The sequence below is a fragment of the Ips typographus genome, linkage group LG4 (assembly GCF_016097725.1).
Source record: "Ips typographus isolate SLU linkage group LG4, UJ_Ityp_2.0, whole genome shotgun sequence".
Classification (NCBI taxonomy): Eukaryota; Metazoa; Arthropoda; class Insecta; order Coleoptera; family Curculionidae; genus Ips; species Ips typographus.
The window spans coordinates 709404-731579 of NC_138425.1; the positions used below are offsets into that span (position 1 = coordinate 709404).

Sequence of the window (22176 nt, forward strand, 5' to 3'; positions counted from 1 at the left end):
TCTTTGTTTTTGAAATAACAGAAATTTGTTTTTTACGAAAATGATAGCTAAATTGGTTCGCTTTAAAAATGTGGAAAAAATAATTCTAGTTTATTGTGCAAAATTTATAGAAAATGCAATTTAAAAATTTAAGATGGCAGTTACGGCCTCTGGTGGTCATTTTTAGAACTTAGAAAATATTTTCCAACGATTCTTCATGGCCGATTTACCTAAAAAATTTTTTACCCCAAAATCATACGACGAACGGTTCCCGAGATATGGTCGAGGAACAGTCTTATTGGGTCACCCGGTACAAGGAAACAAATAAATTGGAAGATTATGTATAATGCAAATCACACAAAAATAGGCTGACGTAGCAATGTAATAGAGAGTTAACGTAAAAGCAAACTTCACATTTCCAACAACATTTACCTGTCTATTACATTGTTACGTCATCCTGTTTTTGTTTGATTTTCAGCATAGTTAAATTTTGTATGATATTTTGCGAATTAAAGTCACGCTCGTCGATTTAAAACCAATTTAAGAAAGCTTTGAAATGATTTACCTGTTCAAGTAGGTAGGTATTATGTATTAAAGGTGAAATTATTTTCATGCAAACTGGCAGAAAATGCTTAATACTAATACAATATCAGTAATAATAATTTCAGTATTATGTACTCAAGGTAAAAATTGAAAACTAAAGAAATAAGATATTTAAAATAAAACATTTTAGTAACCAAAATGGAAGATTTAAAGGACCTGTCTTCTCTGGAGCTCTTGCAAATCGGCCAAGATATATTGCAGCCAGTACACACACCTCATATTAGTGAACAAGTATTTTTTTATTTAGTAACGAAGAATAATCGGGAACCAATTTTGTTAACTTCAGAAACCAAACATTTATTAGACGAAGAAAAAACGACCAAAATTTTAATTCACGGATGGCTAGAAAATCACAAAAGGTATATTGTATGTATTTGGTAAATAATACCAAACCCAATTAGAGATAACTTTAGCAAACTGATCGACTTAAATGTAGGTACGTCATAAGTTAGCAATCATAAAAAATTAGTTTTTGCACGTCTGACACAATCACAACGTCATCATTATTTGAACAAAATCGATTAAGTAAGATAGCCTATTTCCTAACAGTTCATTTTAATTAATTTACAGATCATGGTATAAAAGAATAGCTGACGAGTACCTAAGATATAATGATTTCAATGTTGTTGAAGTGGACTGGGAACGTCCAGCTAGAATGTCTTACGAAAAATCGGCTAAAAGTACTAAGGATGTAGGTAAGTAAAAGTGGTTAAAGTGATTTATAACGTAGTGATCAACACATCAGTTTATAAAAGCAAATTAATTCTTAGGCATCATAGTGGCGCAATTTATATTAAGCATAAATATACTACCTCAAAATGTTCACTTTATTGGACATTCTCTGGGGGCCCATGTTGCTGGATTTGCCGGAAAAAATATACTGACCGATTACGGCAAAAAAGTGTACAGGATTACGGGGTTAGATCCTGCAGGTCCATATTTCAGGTAACTTTTCGCTTTGAACAGCTGTCTACAGTAATATTCAATCGTAACATTTATTAGACAAAATTTTATTACTGCTGATGATCGCCTAGACAGAAATGATGCTGATATTATAGACGCAATTCATACAGATGCGGGTGGAATAATTAAATTTTGAAACATAAAACTTTCTGCTTAAATTATCATTTGTAGGATTTTATGGGTACGAAAATCCCATAGGAACTTTGGATATTTACGTTAATGGTGGAGGAAGAATACAACCTGGATGTTTAGATGAGTTCAAGAGGATTTCTTCTATCGGAGAGGTTTTGGAGAAATGTAATTTATTCTCTTCTTTTCAAGAAAAATATTCCATTTCATCATTCATTTTATATTCCTCCTTATATTCCTGTCTTAATATTTTTACATGTCTATTTATTCGAACTAATATACAGGATGTTTTTTAATAAGTGTCCGATATTTCACAGAGCAACTCTTCAGGTATTTTAAAGGTAAAAAGTTCATATAAAAATTAAGTTTAATTTTTATTTTTTGTCGTCTCAACTCAAAGCCAACTAAGGTAAAATTAGTTTTCATTGAATTATTTTGTTATTTATGAAGCAGATCATAAGTTATTATACACCACTAAAATCAAAATAAAACGTACTATTTGGGGGGCTAAAAATCTAATATGGAGCCCATAAGAAAAAAGAAAGTTGATGATGACTGCCAAAAAAACGAAACGTCGTGTGGCAAATTGGAATCCATCATCGAATACCTGGGAAAAAGTGACAATTAAAAGATGCTTTTAGTTTTGGGATATCTCTTCAAATAAGGTTAGAAATAAATAAAAACAAAAAATGAAATTTTCAGTTTTTTTCGGATATCTTCGGAAGTACTAGGAAAATCGAAATTTTAAACACTGCATTTGATTGAGCTTTAAATTGCGCAACTTTGCCCCAATTTAAACTTTCTCGTATCTCTTATAGTTTCCGAAATATCAATGATGAGGGTCGAATTTGAATTACCCTGTATAGATTTTTACCTTTGAAATATCTGAGAAATCGCCCTGTAAAATATCGGACACTTATTAAAAATCACCCTGTATAATATGTGTGTGTCATTGAAAATGTTTAGTTTATTTGATAACTAAATTAACAACACATACTTAGACATAATTTTGATGTCACTATTGTCTTATATTTTTATAGCTTTCTGCAGTCACGCTAGATCAGTTAAGTACTTCACTGAGTGGATAGAGAAGGGAACATTTCGATGCAGATTTTGCAGATCGGTCTTTGACACTAAAATATGCTCAATAGTACACGAAACTACAACGTTAGGATCCCAAGATGTGAATGTAACCACTGTTGGAGTTTGTTTCGCTACCACAAATAAAAAACAGCCATATTTATACTAGGGAAAAAAATAAAACAATTATTTGCACAATTTTTATGGAAACAAAATTAAAAATATTTAGTCGCGTATGGTATGTAATTTATTAATGTCAAAAAATAAATCAATTGCTCAATTTAAAGTTTATTTTACAAAACTGTTTTAAGAAGCTGTCATACATGATTGATAAGCAGCTCCATTTCCGAGAAAAAAAAATGATTTCAACCTATTGAAGAAGTAGAAACCATAGGTGGTGGTGGGCCATTAGGAGCAGCATCTTCATCATCTTCCTCATTGTCTTCGTTCCCGGCTTCCTTTATTTCGTCACCTTGACCCATCAAAACCCTGTACTTCTTTGCGATGGCTTCCCAGTCGGTGACGTGCTCAATCCTAGTCGTCACGGCAGACAAACTTAATTGTGATCCTAAGGGGCTCATTTGACCTATTGAAAGTCCAGGCACTTCTTTCGGAGCAATCTGACGACCTTTTTTCACCTTGGACAGCCATTTAGCTCCAGCTTTTGATCTGTAATAGCCCCAATAAGAGGTCGTAAGTTTTTGTGGATCCCCATCAACATAGTGTCATTGTCGTATTTAGATGAAATTATGTTGCAGTTTGCAATGATTTGGCGATGATAACGAAAATGTGGTAACAGCGGCAATGTTGAATGGCATGACTATTGTATGGGTTAATTTTGATATTACTAAGGTTTAGTGACATTCAATGTAGTGGTTAGCAATGGTTGCAAGCCAGTTTATGAATTACACGACATGACGTACAATGGTATAACCACTTACGATAGTGATTGAAAACAGTAAATTATTATTATAAAACCTTGTGCTTTCCGCTGAATTTCCACAGTTACATTTCATCATATACGGTGTAAAATCCATATCAACAACAAGGAAAAACCCAATACCAACCTTGGACTCAACTGAGTGGTTTTCTGAAAACTGCCCATAAGATGCACTAGACTCTGACGTTTCTTCGTTTTTACTAAAACAAACTCTGTTGTTTTGGGGGTTTAAAATTGGAAAAAGTAAACTATGTAGGACCGTACTACCTCTTTTTTTGCAGATATCGACCATGTAAAAAAGCCAGGTCGTGATCAAATTAATAGGTGATGGAGCCGTTGTAGTTCGATGCATGTTTCTGATCAGTTTGCTCAACCCAAACTTCCATTCGATGTCCGATTGCGCCTAAAATATTATTTAACACGTTTTGTTCAATTTATTCATAACTTTGACTAAGAATGTGGCCTGAAACAGGATTTTTTTAAAATTACGTGTTTAAATTAACAAAGTGATAGGACCTATTTTTATACTTAATCTGTTAATGTTATTCCTCAAAGTCACAATAATAACCAATTTCATATTCTTGTGACTATGATATGATGAAGAATGATATAGATATGACGTAAATTTAGCAAATATCACATTTTATTTTTGATTGCCGCCACAAATAGCAGCAGACAAAGAAAAGTAATATGAAAAATGTTTCAAAAAAAACTATGAGTGTCTATAAAAAATTACCTACTTTAAATATTATTTTTTTAAAAGATATACAGGAATGTTATAGGTGGTATAAGATAAAAAGTTATTTTCCAAATTAATCTCCTATGTGTACCTACAGGAGGGTTATCCCTGTATATAAGGTAGGTAATAAAATACTGCGTTAGGTAAACACTCCTATTAGGATATTTTGCAACAACTGAAAAAGAACTATAAATACAGACACGAAAAAACCAATACAAAAAATTACAGCATGCGCTCAATCTCAAAAACAGACATGCGCAAAAAGAAAAAATAATTATTCATATGTAGACCGCGGCATCCATAACAAACGCATATGGTTTCCAAAATGCAAAAGCCTCTTCTATCGGTCAAAATAATCATTAATCAAATGTTTCCACTTAAAGTAAAAAAAAAAAAAAACAAAGAGTGTATACTTATTTACTGCATAAATTTACGGGTTTTACTTTTAATTTGCAAGTGCCGACAAACCTCTGTAAGTGTAGGTACAACTATAGTGTAACTGCTACTTGTAAAAAGTATTGTGGGAAATTTTACGTCTATATTTTGAGGCTACATTAATTCAGCATAACTATATTAACAAAATACTAGTTATTTTGACAGTCAAGCAGCTTACACTCTCCTACGACTCTACTTGTTACCTATAACCGTAAGTTCAAATGGGATGACCGATACAAGATAAAATTGGTGAAGCTAACTTGGGTGAATGGTTTGCTACGATGGTCCAGTCCAGAAGAACTGGTGAGCGGCAGCGGCGTGTGTTCAATAATACGATAACAAAGGTAATATAACTATAGTATTTACATGATAATTAAACAAAATATATAAAAGTCATTTAATAAATTAACAGTATTTTTAAATTAACCTTAGTTATCGCATTTAAGCTGCAGCAATGCTAGAGCAAACTTCTGTAACCACGCGACATTTTCTTTCCTCTATTTCAGTTAAGTTTTTCCACCATTGGCCGAGCTATCCCGTACATTCGGAGATTACAAAAGTAGGGATAGCACGCAGTTACCTGAATACGTTGGTAAGTATCAGTCATCATAGCAATTAGCAGGTTGATCAAGACAACCACCGAAACCAGCATGTACACGCCGAAAACAATTTTGAACAGTACTTCGGTCCAGTATGGCTGATTATTGTTGTTCGTTTTGTTATAGCCTTGTATTTTGAGATTATCAGTCGTAGTCTGACCAAAGACGGCAAAAAACAGCAGCTCGAAAGCGCTGACCGGGTTCTTTTGGACTGGAATCGAAAAGTAACTTAATCAGCGACCAGTCGACCAGTTAACTAACCAACACCACTGCCTGGCAGCATTTTAGTTTATTTGCTTTCGGGGGCAAAAATGTTATTGCATACAATTTTTAATGATGGTGTAGATTAAATTAATAGAAAAATAAATCAACCAGAAATATTTGAAATTAAAAAATATGACAAGAGCAATTTTCTCGTTTCTTTAGAACGGTTTAAATAAGTTGTTTCGCAATGCGTCTAAAATGAGTACCTATCAAAACAGATGCGCATTACTTTTAATGGCAATAATATGATCACAATATGTAATGGAAATACGCTCAGTCGTCCTTATGAAAAAAAAAATAATAAAAACAGATTGTATTGCTTTTTATAAACTTTTTCTTCGGCTACAAAATCACAACTCTTCTTCCTGAACGTTGAGTAAAAGTTATTTTGAAATGGTAAGCAGTCGACTGGTGGACGGGTCGCATCGCTGAATTACCTGGATGCGTTGGTACGTGTCCGACATCATAGCGATTAATAAATTAATCAGTACGACAACAGACACCAGCATATAAATTCCAAAAGCCACTTTGAATAGGTTATCTGTCCATAGAGGTCTGTAGTGAATGGGATTAGGGCCTCTGGGTGGTTTTACAGTCAGATCGTCGTAGGTTGTTTGACCAAAAACGGCGAAAAACAGCAGTTCGAAGGCCAAAAGTGGGTTCATGATCACTAAGAACATCCAGACAAGTAGTCAGTAAAATAGCCATAATTTGTGCCCGGAACACGTGTGTGGAAAAAAATTAATATATTTTCAAAGTTTTAAACCGGCCGGCTGGTAATTCTATAAATTCACCAAAAAACTTATAAATAAACATAACTATTAATCATATTTTGTAAACTCAAGCTTCATCTGCAAATGAAACCTAATTTGACACGCATACCTAACACTGTTTTAACTGATACAGGGTGTCCCTGTATAAGTTAAAACCTGTGTGACTTTTCTGCTAACATTTTCAAGCCACATTCTAATTTACTTAGCAAAATAAACATCACTGTCTATATTACGCTTAAAAGATTTAAAAATTTGATCTCTCGATGTTCACTATTTTAGTCCAAAGCTGGAACAACTTATTGGTACCGCATTAATTACCTGTATGCGTTGATAAGTGTCCGACATCATAGCGATTAGCAAATTAATCAATACGATAACGGACACTAGCATGTACACTCCAAAGGTCACTTTGAACAGATTATCCGTCCAGTCGGGTCTAAGAGGACCAGCGTTTTCTCTGGCCGGTTTTACCATTAGATCGTCGTAGGTGGTTTGACCAAAAAGGCCAAAACAGAGCAACTCAAAGGCCGAAAGTGGATTCATAATCACTGAGAATTTTCAGATAGGTCAATGTAATGAACGCGACATACTATTTTTGCCAAGACATAGACATGCGCAAACACAAAGAAGATTATTGGGTATAGAGAGCGTATTGGCAGAGAAACGTGCTTCATCTACCCATAAATTTTGATTATAATTTGCAACATTTGAAAAATTAGATTTTCAGTAGGAAAGATATTGATTTTAAGTTGGGTTTTGTGGATGTACATACATACATACTCTTCAATGGAAAACAATGTACAAGTACAAAATGTTAAAACATTTTCTTCCGCCCCAAAAAGTGCGAATGTAATGGTTAACGTTAAATAATAATCTCAATATATTTATAACAAAATTACGTTAAAATTTGTTAAGGTTTCCACCAATATGCTCACTTTCATGTCAGTAGACATTAGTTGATGAAAATAGCAAGCTATTTTAAAGTCACATTTTTTACAAGCTGAATCAAAACACTTTTACTAACCTTCATTTGCACCTTCGTACTCTAAGCTTAGATTAAATTAAGTTTGCTTTTAAATGTGACAATATATAGAAAAAATTCAATACACAGCCTGAACCATACTTAACTTATTGTTGCCTTAAAGTACGACGTGGCAAATGGCGGTAATTACGTCAAACTTATTAAGCTTAAACACACAATATACAGGTTAGAAAGATATGTAACAAAAACAGAAATAATATGCTTTGATTATTTCCTGATACAACATTGCATTAATAAGCAAGTGACATAAAACCATTTATATGATAAAGTTCAACATTCGATCGCGGTTCAACTAAACCGTTTTTTGTACTACGATTGTACATACAACCGGGTTTTAATAATCAATATCTCAACAATGATTGGTGTGGTCAAGTCAAGTCGTTTGGCTGATTCAGAATATCAAATGGGACATTCTAGCATCTAATAATAGTTTTGATGCTATAAATATGATCGCCAATTCGGATATTATCAATATCTCAATAGTGAGGATATCACGTCGCTTTGTTATGTCCACTAATCTTCTTAAAATTTGCCAGTAACATAATCACTCTTAATATTTGGTCAATCGGTTATTAAGAGCCAAAGTGTATTGCTGTAACTTTGTTGAATTAGTCAGACGTTTAGTGGTTTATATTCAAAAGAAGTAGAAAATTGAACTTTTCCACTCTATAGGTATACCTGTTACGATATGAGGTTTTTATAACATGTCGCGTGTTATAAAAACCATAATTAGGCAACCATTCTACATATAAGAAAAAACAACCTCAAATCATTGCCTTCTTGTAGATCACTCTGTATATTCTTGATTTACACTTAACGGTAAAACGTTTAAAATGCGTCAATTTTCATATAGAATGTTTTTCCGTAAGTTGTATATTTTTTTAAATAACTCAGGATTGCCAGACTTTATACGCACAGTGTATAGTGATTTTTAAGTTTATGTGACGCTAGACCTTTTTGGATTGATTTAATTATTCAGAATCGCACGTCAATTACTTATTAGCGCGGAGACCATTAGAGCTCTATTAAACATCTACATAGAACATAATTCTAAAAACTGGACAGAACACAACGTTATACACGGCCACCGATCGAAAACTTCGTAGAACCAACTGAAACATTTTTTCTTAGCAATTCTTCCAGATATTCCGTTCAATTTTCGATGGGCTTTGGTCGTATGTTAGACAAAGACAGAGCACTACACCACAAATGAGACAAAACACAGCAGCGAATAAAAACGGAGATCGAAACATCGGACAATAAGGCCGAACAAGACAAAACTACACAACTTCTTACTGCCGCCGTCGTCTTGCAAGAGGGGCCTCATCCCTTTCCTCAGTTTTCCAAATCGGGTTGGTGCCACTTGGCGCACTTTGGACCATCTTTCCACTTAACATTTATTTATAGTTAAACAAAAACCAATAATACGTTACGCTACACTTCCATCTACAATTATTATCAGCTAATTTGATGTATTTAGGGTGGCCAGTAAGCAAAATAAGCGGCTAGAAATATTATTTTTTTTCTTCTCCCAATCACTGAATTTCGCAAGTAAAAAGTATAATGTTAATGAATATTTTTGTAAGAAATAACCGTTACTTTGCTTCATATAGACCACAATAAAACAGTAACAAAAGAAAAATGGAAGTGTGAAAGTTTAAAGGTAAATCCAGATAAATTTTATAAATTTGTTGTTGGATACTCACCATCTCTGAAAATGTCGCTACTCCTGGTATCAATTTTACCATTTGAGCTAAACGGCTGGTTTAAAGCCACAAATTGCATAGAAAATCCAAATACAAATATGGCTAATACTGCTAAAAATCTTGCGAGGTCTTTCATTAAGTTACCTGCAAGCAATAACTGAAGACATTTCTGGCCTTTTAAAGAACAAAAAATATGTTACCAATAATAATTGCCCATGGACCAAATAAATGGTGAAAAGACAAAAAGTCCAATATTTGTACGCATGCAAGCAGGAAGCTTAAAGCAAACAGCTGATTCCTGCAGTACATTAAAGTAGGCCAATAACGTCTTTCCACAAGATTTAATAGTCCTATTAAGTGAGCTCCCACCCCAAATATGCTGAAAAGCAAGACTGAAACTTTGATCCAGCCAAGACCGCTTTTGTCGCTTGGATTAGTCAATTCAAAAAGGAGCAGACCACTTAGCCATACTAAAAGTATCCATTCGTACCTATCGAATTTTCAATTACATTTCAGCACACAACTAAGATAAAAATTACCCTAAAACTCACCAATATGGAATCATACTAGTACGATTAATGGTGGGGTACGGTGGTGTGATTCCCACCACCAAAAGAAACAGCATCAAATAAATGTGCGAGGTAAGATATGACATAAATTTGATGATGGGCACCTTATAGTACTTGTGCCCCAGAGGGAGAGTGAAAGTGATCCAAACTGGAGGACAAATTATAAACAACACGAAGAGTAAGAGAGTACGCCACGCCGTCCAGGTGAGGGCTCCTCTCCATAGTTCCTGTATAGAAGAATAATTTCAAGATATGACTGACATAAATTTGTATAGGTATACTTAAATATGCCTATACAAATTTAATAAGATTTACCTGCAGATATCGCTGAACCACGGTATGAGCAATAACTTCTTTCTGTTCGTTCTCTATGAGAACATCAAGAAATTCGACGTTGCGTCGATCTGTTGCTGTTAAAATTTTTCCAGCAGAATCCGCTCCAGCAGCTTTAAAATTACATCACAATAATCAAACAAATTTTTTTAAATAAAAAGCAAGAGTTAACAATACCTAAAGCTAACAGTTCGGTGGCCATTGTCTCACAAAATTTTCCTGCCGCAATCAGATCCTTGGCTCTCTCTTTCTCCTTATTCGACAGAACAGTTAAAATATTAGACAGCTTGGCGGCAGTATCCACTGGAGCCGGAGATACTAACACAAACTCCTCGATGGGACGGTTGTTATGGTTTTTTGAGCACACCATCAGGTTATAGACAAACCTAAAGCCAAATAATTTTAGTTAGTATTATTCGGTTTAGGTTTAGTCAATAAGACAAGCGCTATACCTTTATTAGAACGACATTGAAATATATCGATACAAACTTTAAGGAACGTTAGAAGAAACTTGTTTTATTTGATTAATTTTCACATAACTGCCTATATACTGGGTGTCCCAAGATGTACGCGTCGGTCACATTTACCGCCAAGCTGTTAATTTAAAGACCTATATGTTTCACAAACAGTAGTAAAAATAGCTAACCTCCTATCTTCCATTAAAGCGTAGGTGTCGTGTTCTTTGGTCATCAGATATTCTAAGACTGCATGATGACCTTCTGAGGCGGCGAACCAAATCGGTACTGCACCCTGGTTAGTTTCAGACTTTGGAGAAGCGCCCGATTCAACTAGAAGTTTCACCACTTCTACGTAACCGGCTTTGGACGCGCAATGTAAGGGTGTCCAACTGTTTCTATCCGGTGAATTTATTTCGGCTCCTTGGCCTAGAAAATGACATAATGTATTTTTATGTAAATTAAAAATCGTGAATTAATTATATGTATTATTATGTAATTTAACTAACCTAGTAAAACTTCAACCATCTGGTAGTGACCGTGAGTGGCGGCGATATGTAGACCGGTTTTTCCATGTCTGTCCTTACTTTCCAGCAATTCAGCGGACCTGCTCAGCAATAAACCGACGACCGTTACATGACCTCCATAACAAGCCAAATGCATGGGATTGTAGCCCTGAAAATTGAGGCGAGTATCAATTTTAATAACAAAACCGAAAGTGTACTTAGTTTTATTCTCATACTTTAAACGATAGGTTTATAGCAATTAATGTACGTATTTCACTACCTCAGTGTATGATACACTAGAAGGAAGGACTTACATTTTCGTGGGTGGCCGCATCGACTTGTACTCCCGCCGAGTTCAGAAGAAGTCGAACTACGTTCTCTTTCCCAGAAAACGAAGCTAAATGCAATGGTGTCATTCCTGATTCGTTTCCTAAAGCGGGGACCAGCGAAGCTCCATTCGGCACTTCCGATTTGACCGTTCCGGGTAAATGGGTTAGCAGCTCTCTTACTGTGTCCGCTTGTCCAAAATAGGCTGCCACGTGAAGTGGAGTCACTCCCAATTTTTTGCTAGTCACTCTTAGATTATTGGACGACCGCAACACCTCAAGGACTTGCATATGACCATACTGGGCCGCTAAATGAACGGCAGTAAAACCACCTAAACCGAAATTAAAACGTTGAGCCGTGGCTTCTTTTCTAACGGCTGCTTTATAGATTACATAGTCAAACATCAAGCTGAAACTTTACAATCTTAATTTTTGGAGTTTAAACTCGAAATAAAGATAAGATAACAAGTTGAAAAGATTTTAAATGATGGGTAAATACGATAGAGCCGATTACCCTTATTTTCGTCAGTGACTGAAGCTCCAGCCCGAACCAAAGCCTTGACTACTTCCGCGTGACCGCCCTCTGCCGCCATTTGCAAAGGAGTGGCGTCTGTCACTTTATTTCTTGCCGATATAACTCCCTAGAAATGTTGGTGTCGCAATTATCGAACGAATAAGTTGGTCTGGCTGAATAGTTTGTACCTGCCGATCAAACTTCATCAGTTCCTCAATGACGGTAACGCTGCCCTGAGCGGCGGCAATATGAGCGCACGTGTTTCCATCTTTAGTTGTGGCCATAACTAAACTGGGATGCTGTTGCAGAAAAAGTTTAGCAACTTCCGAGAAATTATTTTGGCACGCGGCATGTATCGGTTTTTGTCCATCCTCATCTGAAACCCGCGTTATCCAGACACTAGTACCGCTAAATTAAAAACAGAACTAATCGTGCCTGTGGCATCAATATCGGCTCCCAAATCCAGTAAAAGTTTGCAAACTTCTATTTGACCAGCACCGGCAGCCAGATGAAGTGGTGTTTGTTTCTTCAGCGTTAGAATATCTATAACGGCGTTATGGTCTTTGATGAGAAACTTTACCAAGTGGACGTACCCGTTCATTGCGGCCAAATGCAAAGCTGACGATGTTGGTTATTTTAATTTCAGATCTGTCAAGCAGTTAAGTAGTTACCTGTTCGACCATTGCGTGATTTTGAATTTATAAACGCTTTGTTAGTTAGCAAAGAGTCGCAAACGTGGAGATAACCATGCTCGGCAGCTAAATGCAAAGCGGATCTTCCATCAGAGTCAAAAACATCCACGCGAGCGTGATTGGCAAGAAGATTATTTACCAAGTCAATGTGACCTAAAAATTACGCTATTTATTGTTCCTTACATGAAAAGTAATAATCCATTTTTGACTAATCATCGAAAACACCTCTGTGTGGCGCGGCATGTTTGTTTAACTTGACTTAGTTGCAAATAATGAAATCGGTATCACAAAAATAGTTTTCATTTTTTCAGGGAGCCTTTTTAGCTGTAGGTACTCTTCAGCTTATTTGTAAACTTTCGATTTTCAAACTCAAAATCAAATAGATACCTTTATGTGACGCAATCAACAGAGGAGTCCAACCATTAGCGTTTTGACGATTTAATGCTTTTTGAGCATCGGTGGGCGTCATATGCGCAATCATTTCTAAAAGAACGTCATTATTGCCTGCGGAGGCAACCAGATGAAAAGCGGTTTCGTGTTGTTTTGTTTGAAGTTTTACATCAGCGCCGTTTTCTAAAAGTAGTTTCACTACTTCCCTACAATAAACGTTAGTATGTAGGTATAACAATAACAGCGAAAACTATACAGATGTCAAAACGGTAGTTTAGAACCTACCTGTCCGAATTGGGTGTTTCCACTTCGGACTTATGCACGGTGCACACATAGTGTAAAGCACTTTCGTCGTTCTCTGTCAGTTCATTAACGTATAATGAGGCGACTGATTCGCCCCGTTTTTCTTTCACGTAATTAATGAGATTGGTGACTACATCTGGACGACAATTTCTACTAGCCAAGTGAAGGGGTGTTTCACCTTTCTATAAAAGCGAACATCAAATTGTATACAAAAATTTCGAATTGGAAACTCATCATATTTCAAAACGCACCACATATAAAAATGATCAAGTTCACTACTACTAGCTAATAAGAAATAATGATTCTACATTTTTATAGGTGCTTGAAAGCTGAAAGTGAATTAAATGGTGCTAGAGAAATATAGAAATGATATATTAAATCCCAACAGGAAAAAGACGGCAGCCAAAATGTAAAGCTTTGTAGTAGAAAAACTTTATCGAAAAAAACGCTTCAACTTACTTTATGGAAGGCTGATGATATCTAAAACAACACATATTTCTATTATGCATATTGAAACTACAACAATTCAACGTTTTGGCAAGGTGAAAACATACAGAATGCCTCAAAAATGTACAGAAAAAATACTACCACAATGTTCTTGATGCTTGCCGAATGTACAATTTTGTTTTATTTTTTCAAAAATATTTTTTATAAATGTTAGGGTATTGCTTTAAAGTTCGACTAGGGGAGATTTTGTAGGGTGTATATAAATAAAATTTGATACAATTTTTATTGTAAGATTTAAAGGGTGCTTCATGTAATATCTTATACATCTTTAAAAAGCAGTAACTTTTTTTGAGATATTTGGTTTTAAATCAAATTTGTTGGTGTCGTGTATGCATGGTCATTGTTAGTAATATTTTTCCCGCACATTTTAGGGACACCCTGTATAAACTGATAAAACAACAGTGTGTGCTATATTGTATTTATGATGACAGGTGTGTTTGGTCTAAAATAGCTATTTAGGTACTTATATGCTACATGGACAATCTTGTGTATAATGTTGATAATCAATAGAGTAAAATTATAATCGCTACAAACGTTGATTAGAAAAGTTTTTTGACTATAATAATTTGCGGGTTACTAACTTTTCAATCGTTCAAGTGGTTGTCCAAACTCGAATAACTAACAGATTTTAAAATTCTAATTTTATCCAAAGTTTTTCAACTTTTACTTAGTGATGCAATCAAAATTTGTAGTGCAGAAGACAAATAATGTCATAACAAATCCTACTAATATACCAACCTTATTTTTATATTGAGGATCACCTCCATCCTCCAACAGCAGCAACAAAGTCTGCAAATTTCCATATTTCGCTGCTACATGAACCGGAGTGTTACCATCATGAGTGGCTATATTAGGTCCAGCTCCAGATTTCAACAGCATTAACGCGCACTTTTCTCCATCCTTTACTCTAGCCGCAATATGCAGTGCGGTTTCTTTTAATTTACCACCTGAAAAATAATTTTGTTTTTTTTTCTTGCATCAAATTTTATTGCACCATATTATGTACCTCTTACGTGAACGTCCGCTCCATAACCTAATAGAGTTTCGACCACCAGAGGTTTGCAAGATTCCACAGCGATGTGCAGAGCTGTGTAGTTGTCCTGATAAAATCGTTAAAAGTTTAACAATTAACGAGTGAGTATAATCCTTTGACACTTACGTTGGTGGTAACATCAACTTTTTCTCCTTTCTGAAGTAAAGTGTTTATTATCCCCACATGCCCGTATCTCGCTGCTGTATGGATACTTCTAGCGCCATCCTGAAACATTCAACAATGAAAGTTTCGTAACTCCCAGCATGTTGGTCGATATGAAAATTCTCGGCTGATAAGTACTTTATAAATCCAAGATGGATCGATTAATTCAGATTCCATTTCGACACTTGGTTCGACGATCGATATCCTCTTAATAAACCTTACACACTCTACGATTACTAGAGGAATAAATAGCGACACACTTCAGTTCATACCGAAGAGTCGGGAACGATAAATAAATAACTAGTTACTAAAAATAGAAACTAATTAACACATGAATTTATGTATATGCAGTAAACCATTCGATTCTGTCTTAAAAAATACTATGACATACCTTAATAGAGCGCTTAAGTTTATTTTAAGAATTTCCCTACAAAATCATGCCATAATATATTAAGAATTAATGGTACCAATCTGCATCTCATTATACCCGGTGTAAAATATAGGTATACCTAGTTAACCCTAACTAAATAAATGCTTATTTTGCAAAGTAAAATAGAGTAAAAAACTTGCTCGTAGATTTGGTTTTAAATTTGTTTGTATCGCATTTCAAAATACATGTTCTTACCTTGTTGGGCATATGCAAGTAAACTCCTTTTTTAAAAAGCATCATAGCGCAGTCAGCGTGTCCGTTAAGTGACGCGATATGCATCAAAGTAGATCCATCTTTAGTTCTTTCGAAAATACTCGCTTTAAACTTGTCGGCAAGGAGTTCTGAATTTTAAAATTAGTCATTCTTTTCGCTCAAAAAATATTAATTACATGTACTGACCTATAATGTTAGCGTGTCCATTTTCTGCCGCTAAATGCATGGGAGTTCGATCCTGATTGTCCGTAACACTAGCCGAGGCACGAACACCGTAAAAGTACTTTACCAATACTTCATCTCCTTCAGCTGCCGCAATATGAAGTGGCGTTTGTCCCTCCCCATTACGAATGTCCACGTTAGTGCCGTAATCCACCAATATTCGAACCTAAAATAAAAAATTAGCGTTTTAGGTGTTAGCTCAGAATAAAAAAGTACTCTTCTGTGGTTTTCTTCCATCTAATTTGCTATAATCGACACTATAATAATTAATACCATAGTAATTAATGTATTATTCTTCATACATTACATGTATGAAGCCTTGTTGTATAATGTCATACGTGACCTTTTATTACTCACCATGTCAATATCTTTTCTTCGAACTGCCAAATGTAAAGCGGTATCACCGTTAGCTGCGGCTGCTTTCAACTGTTCGGACGTCAGCGTGTTTAATAGTTCTCTGCACATTGATTGGTTGCCAGCCTCTACAGCCAGAAGAAGAGGAATTTTACCCCGCTAGGACAAAGTATGTTAATTTAGGGTATATCAAATTTAAGAAAGAAAAAACTGTTGGAATCTAAATCCTTCTTGAACCATTACTCAGTTACTAAGTTTAAAAGGCGGTAAGTCAACATATACGAATTCCATAAATTCTCTGATAGAATGAGACTAAAAAATATTGTATGTTTTTTTTTTCCTCGTTTTTTTTGGCTCTACCAACTAGGGTATTTTGCCAGCTCGACACGTAAGAGGTCCAGTATGTCGGGCTTTTGCCCCTGAACCTCCAATAACTTTATTGTAAGATAAGTGCTGTGACTTCAACTTATGCAGGTGGCAAAAATCGCTTAAAGGCACGATCCGAGCAAAAGATGTAGTCCTTCCTCGTGGAAACTATAACCGTCACTATCACATCCACGTGGTCTTGACCTAGGTTTTCACCCTTTCCGCCTCCTGGAAGTGCACCGCACAAGACAATTCCCCGTAGACTTTTAGGAATCGACGTTTCCACTTAGAGCTCCCACCATTCCCACTCGACCGGCTGCGGAATTCGGTCTTCAACTTCAAATTTCCCTAGACACCGTTTCAAGAAACGTGGTTTCTTAGCGACCAAAAAATGGCGCCCACGAAACAGACGTGCGATACGTTTCAAGTTGAAAATCGAACTGATATTGTATGTTAGTGAATTACAGCTTTTCTTTCATCTGAAAGTCTGGTCAATTTCCTTTAACACCGCCCTCTATTCTAGAAAGCCTAAAATGTCATTTTTAATGGCGGCGTTAGCGGTTTTCGTTTGATACACAAACGTATGCAGATGCAGTAAGAAATATGTTTTTTTTTAATTGTTTCGTGTAGTTGAGTGCAAGTTGTGAGTGAAAAATCAAAAAAATGTTAATTTCTGATCCAGATACGTATAGATAGAGCTTTTTTACACAATCAAGTCCAGCCTAAACAAATTGGTTAGAACATTTGTCCTGGAAAGTACAACACAGAGCAAACTAGTTTAAACACTGTTCAGTAGAAGAAAATCTGTAAATCCTTGAAACTAGGTAAGCAAAACTGGTAAATGGTTCTTATGTTATTACCAAAAACATTCATTCAAAATTATTTTTGTTGCTCTCGCAATAAAGGATGCTTTAAAATGTAACTCACATACCTGGGAATGTAACAAGTACTACCTAATAAGTTTACTGTACTAGAAAGCTCTTGTACCTACCATTGAGTATAGTGTTGGAGTAAAATCATCCCACTTCAAAGTGTTCAACCACTGTTAAGTTGGATCCAGTTTTTTGTAAAGTAAAAACCTGACACGGTTGGGCTTTTTCCTGAATTGCTATTACAATGTGGTTTGGAAAACGTATGAACAGCAGCAAACAAAAATAACTTACGCAAATAACCTCAAGTCTTAATTTTAAACCGTAAAAATTCATCTAATCCTTAAAAAACTCAATTTCCACAATACAAACTGTCACCACTATTCCCGCCATATTGGAATTTTTGACATGCACCTTCTAGGCTTTCTAGTATAGTAGGCGGTGCCTTTAGTCATTTGTCCAATTAAGTCACATTCCGTCACACCGTCACATTCCAGTTTTATATACTTCATCTGTCGAATGTATAATTTTAAATTTAACCCGCCTATGTATACCTATAATATCCGCTAAAATTCATAAATTCATGATAAATCCGAGCCAAAATGGTCATAATTTCCATGAAAGGGGAAAGAGATTCTGAAAAAACGATCCGTGCCAGGCGCTTTTGGTAAACTGACACGCCACAAATACATTTAACAAACCACATTGCCAATTTTTTTCTATTTCAAGAAAGCCTTGCAGTGGCTGCATTAGTTCTTACTAGTAGTACACTTACCCCGTCTACTTTCAATCTGATATCTTTGCCGGCCGACTGAAGTAGAGCTCTTAAAATGGCAGTTGCAGTGCCTGTTTGTCTTGATGCTACTAGATGGACGGCAGTCTGATGTCTACTCTGTAGTAAAATGTTTTTTTTTTAAACTTTACAACGAACGTGTAAGGTCTACGTTGTCATTTAAACTGAAAGTTTTCTACACCAGATATTGTCGAAACCGTGCAAAGTTTTATCAGGAAACAAATGAAACAAAACCAAAATTTTAGTCATTTCAAACATGCAACTTTTCGGCGCTGAAATAATGATGGACATTATTTCGCTCCTAAAAATATACTTAATAAGACTAGATTACAAAGTTTTGAGTATACATATACCTATATGCGTCATATCTAGTTAATATAAGGCAAAATGCAGGTTTTCAGGCAAAAAATGATGGTTTATGCAGTTTATGGATGACATCACATTCATCTTTTGTTTCATCCGAAATTAAAATGTACAATTTAATATTTACTTTGATTTAATATTTCCCGGTTTCAACACCAAAAATCGGCTAAAATATAATTATTAAAGACTTACCCCTCCAGTTGAATAAGGATCCACTCCTTTCTTACCCAGCAGAAGTTTAACAACGTCTTCTCTAGAGTGCATAGAAGCAATATGCAACACATTGTAGTTGTCCTAAAAAATTAAAATATCATTCTTAAAAGTTTGTCTTGATTTAAGTTTGAACAATAGAGAGATATGGTAGAAAACTTTAGTTACTACTTTTTAATAACTCAGGCTGTAAAGGTAAAAAAAGGTCAGGCAGTGTTTATACAATTTTGTAGTACTATGGAGATGTCAACTATAAGGCTGAGTTGTTATTTTAAATTCTAACCTGAGAATTGAAACGAAAATCGCCGAATATGATACGGAACTAACCGAAGTACAATAAGGACTTTTTTTATGGCAGGCACAATCCCTATTAAGCGGCTCGCCTTATTAAAATTGAAAAACGCATGTGCAGATGTCAACATAAGGAAGCCACTATTAGGGACAAGGCATCATTTGCACATCCATATCTCTCTAATAATAAGTATATGTAGATAAAAACGTTTCGGCTATTTACAGAGTTTTTTTATATCATATTTCGTATTCATGGTGTATCTATACAGATATGAAATTTTTAAAATTATCCACAGTAAATGAACGGTAAGAAGAAACGATTGCAAACCAGTGCTCCACAGTGACAAAGATGACATAAGTTACCAAAGCGAATGTGACGTAATTTGACTATCTGGCAAATAAAATTACCAAAATATTTCTTGACCCCTGGAGCGTTGGGTTACAATTATTATTCTCTTTCTTAATGATCTTAGACTTCCTATTGAAAATTTTAAAAGGTATCTGTATAGTAAGCACGTAATTTTTAAATCCTGTTGATCTTCGTCGCTATTGCAGAATTCGAGAGAACATTTAATTTAATCAATACTAAAGAAAGCCAGATATAATATAATAGTAAACTAACTTAAAGCGTATCAATTTTATTATCAGTCCAACGTCCCAGAAACCCATTACTCAAAAAGGTGACTGTGGCGTGATGAAAAATAATGCGAATTAATTATTTTTAGTATCACTTTGAATCAAAATCAGTGCCAGCGAGCCTGGGGCGAGGAAATAAAAGTCGATTGCATATCAATTATCACCCTGAATGAAAATTAATGGATCCATCATGAAAAACATACAATTTTTGGGTAGTGTCAACTAAGCTCAAAAACGCCTTAATAACTCGTGCCTAAAACGTTTCTCTAATCAAGGTAAAACGTTTTCCGACTTCCTGCATGTAATATCGACTGATGGGGAAACATCAATCTTTTGGCAATTCTAAACTATTATCGTAAATCTTTGCCATAAATAACTTTTTAAGGTTATCGATTCTTTTAATATTTGCACACGAATGTGCATTATCAGAATGAAATTTTCGTAAAAGCCCGAGTCACGTTATAGGCGCGGTACAGCTCCCTAAAATGAAAATACTTGCATTATTTCTAGCTCCAACATCAGAACCTAAATCGATCATTCTGTCCAATAATGAGGTCCGGTTATCTTTTACAGCGTACATCAGAGGCGTCATCCCACTCGTCTGGAAAACATTTTTATGTAATATATTTATATTTTTTATTAGTGATTACCCCTACCAAATCCGCTACTCCAGCAAGAGGAGTAGGGTTGACTTCTTCGCCACCACTGCTGATGGCTTTTTCCATAGACTTGAGTATCTGGTCTATGGGCGCCCATTCTGCTTTTTGGCACAAGGTCAAGATACGTTGGGCGGCGTCCCTAATATTGGCACCAGCAGACTGAGGCTTGGAACTAGTCGTCTCTTCACCTTCAGGATTGCTTCCTGTTTCATCTTTATCTTTGACTTCTTTGGAGTTGCCTGTAAAATGGAGAAAACTCGTTAATTACACTTAACATTGTACCATACCTTTTCGATTCAAAAAAGCAGATAGTGCTGATAATTTCAATGCTGCTGCTTTAAAACCCCGTTTTCTGTAATACATGTTCTATTATAGTGTAGACTTTAATATACTTATATGAAATGATCAACTCAATCGTGATGGAAAGCAATAAAGTCTCGATGACGACTGTAAACTGGATCGTCATAAACTATACCAAAAGTTGGTTCGAATATGTAAAACTTTAGCTGCCATTTGCGTGCTTTCCTCTCATATGGGTATATTATTGGAACTTATACAATAAGATTTTTGAAACACATGGGTATATGACTTACCAGTTCCGTTACTATCTTCATTTTTCTCAGCTTTGGGTGGAGCTTTGCCTGCTGCCTTCTTACCACTACTTTGAGACATATTTTAATACCTTAAATAGCCTTTTAATAACTATTTGAACTGTTCTTCTCTTTCTTCGGTTTTTTATCCACTCTCACACTTTTCACCAGCCATAAAACAAACAACAAAATACACCGCGATAAAATTTCTCCGCCAGACAACATGACGTCCCATTCAAAATCTAAGATAATATCCGATTTCGATTAAAAAAAACAACAAATACTTAAAAAATAGGACCGCTTTGATTGCAAATCTGGCATATAAAACAGTCAACAAAACGAGCAAACTCTGAACAAAGTATTACAGGAATCTCGACCAATAGTGGCGGGTTTCTTTCCCACCACCGCCGTCCCCGCACAAGGGTGGCAGAATTTGAATATTCCAACCCTTTTCCCCAGCCTGAGAAAATCTTAGGTTTGCGTGCAACTTATTTTTTTTATGACTGTACGATACAGTCAGGTTACGAATTCTATAAAAAGAAAAAAACTGTTTTTACAGGGTGCGTCAACTTGGACCAAAAGTCTTAGTAATTTACATTTTAAGTAGTTTCTTGTTTCTAAAAATAAGGTTTCTTCAGTTATCATCGAAATTACTTCCAGTTTCTCTTGCCTTATTTAAGTATGATGATTTAATTCGGATATTTTCCGATACTAGTAGAAATAGTAACCATAAAATCACACGTACTTAAGTATTAAAGTATTGAGTAATTTTTAAAAACGTGCTCTATTTAAAAAATACATTTAAAACAGAGTGTATGTCCGTATATGATTTATGCTTTAACTTCAAATCACGCATCTAGCACTACTAAATTACACTTACTTTTAAAAGCTAACATGAACAAGAACATAACTTTGTCCAAATTTAAAAACTTAGTGGCAAATAAGTACAAGCTTATTGGTTGCGCACGTTCAAGAAGTTAGACGTAAAAAAATTAAAAGTGAAAAGGAAAAATCGTATAAACATATACACCTAGTTTGAAAAAATCAATATCCAGGAAACCTGCAGGAGTCTCGTGGTAGGGTTTCTTAAAGCAAAGTAGGACTTTGGGCGGCACGCTATTTCCGGTCTGACTTCCTG

General features: G+C 35.3%; 2 protein-coding genes and 1 long non-coding RNA gene across 11 annotated transcripts; 2 read left to right on the plus strand and 1 right to left on the minus strand.

Moving 5' to 3' along the window:
* Window positions 1–519: 519 nt before the first annotated feature.
* Window positions 520–3040, plus strand: LOC145727473 (phospholipase A1-like). The gene is made up of 7 exons (XM_081977050.1): window positions 520–662; window positions 713–941; window positions 1153–1277; window positions 1353–1527; window positions 1585–1661; window positions 1717–1842; window positions 2715–3040. Exons 1-7 carry the CDS (start codon window positions 608–610, stop codon window positions 2921–2923), a joined length of 996 nt encoding a protein of 331 aa, XP_081833176.1. The 5' UTR covers window positions 520–607; the 3' UTR covers window positions 2924–3040.
* Window positions 3027–21486, minus strand: nompC (no mechanoreceptor potential C). Of its 9 annotated transcripts, XM_081977047.1 has the most exons (30): window positions 21042–21486; window positions 20446–20687; window positions 20289–20390; window positions 18845–18946; window positions 18272–18388; window positions 16265–16420; window positions 15872–16073; window positions 15668–15813; window positions 15007–15105; window positions 14854–14947; window positions 14586–14794; window positions 13800–13820; window positions 13323–13522; window positions 13035–13243; window positions 12627–12800; window positions 12391–12573; window positions 12144–12331; window positions 11956–12082; window positions 11430–11773; window positions 11119–11284; window positions 10801–11038; window positions 10332–10540; window positions 10137–10267; window positions 9804–10048; window positions 9453–9742; window positions 9253–9396; window positions 6169–6401; window positions 3962–4097; window positions 3822–3894; window positions 3027–3423 (listed from the first exon to the last, which is right to left on the minus strand). In XM_081977047.1, the coding sequence occupies exons 1-30, from the start codon at window positions 21118–21120 to the stop codon at window positions 3120–3122; spliced, it is 5163 nt and encodes a 1720-aa protein (XP_081833173.1). In that variant the 5' UTR covers window positions 21121–21486; the 3' UTR covers window positions 3027–3119. The 9 variants fall into 9 exon arrangements, with proteins under 9 accessions (XP_081833173.1, XP_081833164.1, XP_081833165.1 ...); XM_081977038.1 differs by lacking the exons at window positions 6169–6401; window positions 20289–20390; window positions 20446–20687; window positions 21042–21486 and adding exons at window positions 6823–7052; window positions 8843–8935; window positions 19034–19181 and having other exon boundaries at window positions 3822–3906; XM_081977039.1 differs by lacking the exons at window positions 6169–6401; window positions 20289–20390; window positions 20446–20687; window positions 21042–21486 and adding exons at window positions 6823–7052; window positions 8843–8935 and having other exon boundaries at window positions 18845–19181.
* On the plus strand, window positions 4775–5755 carry LOC145727475 (uncharacterized). The gene is made up of 3 exons (XR_014177889.1): window positions 4775–5212; window positions 5375–5460; window positions 5594–5755. It is a non-coding gene; the product is annotated as an uncharacterized LOC145727475 (long non-coding RNA).
* Window positions 21487–22176: the final 690 nt, after the last annotated feature.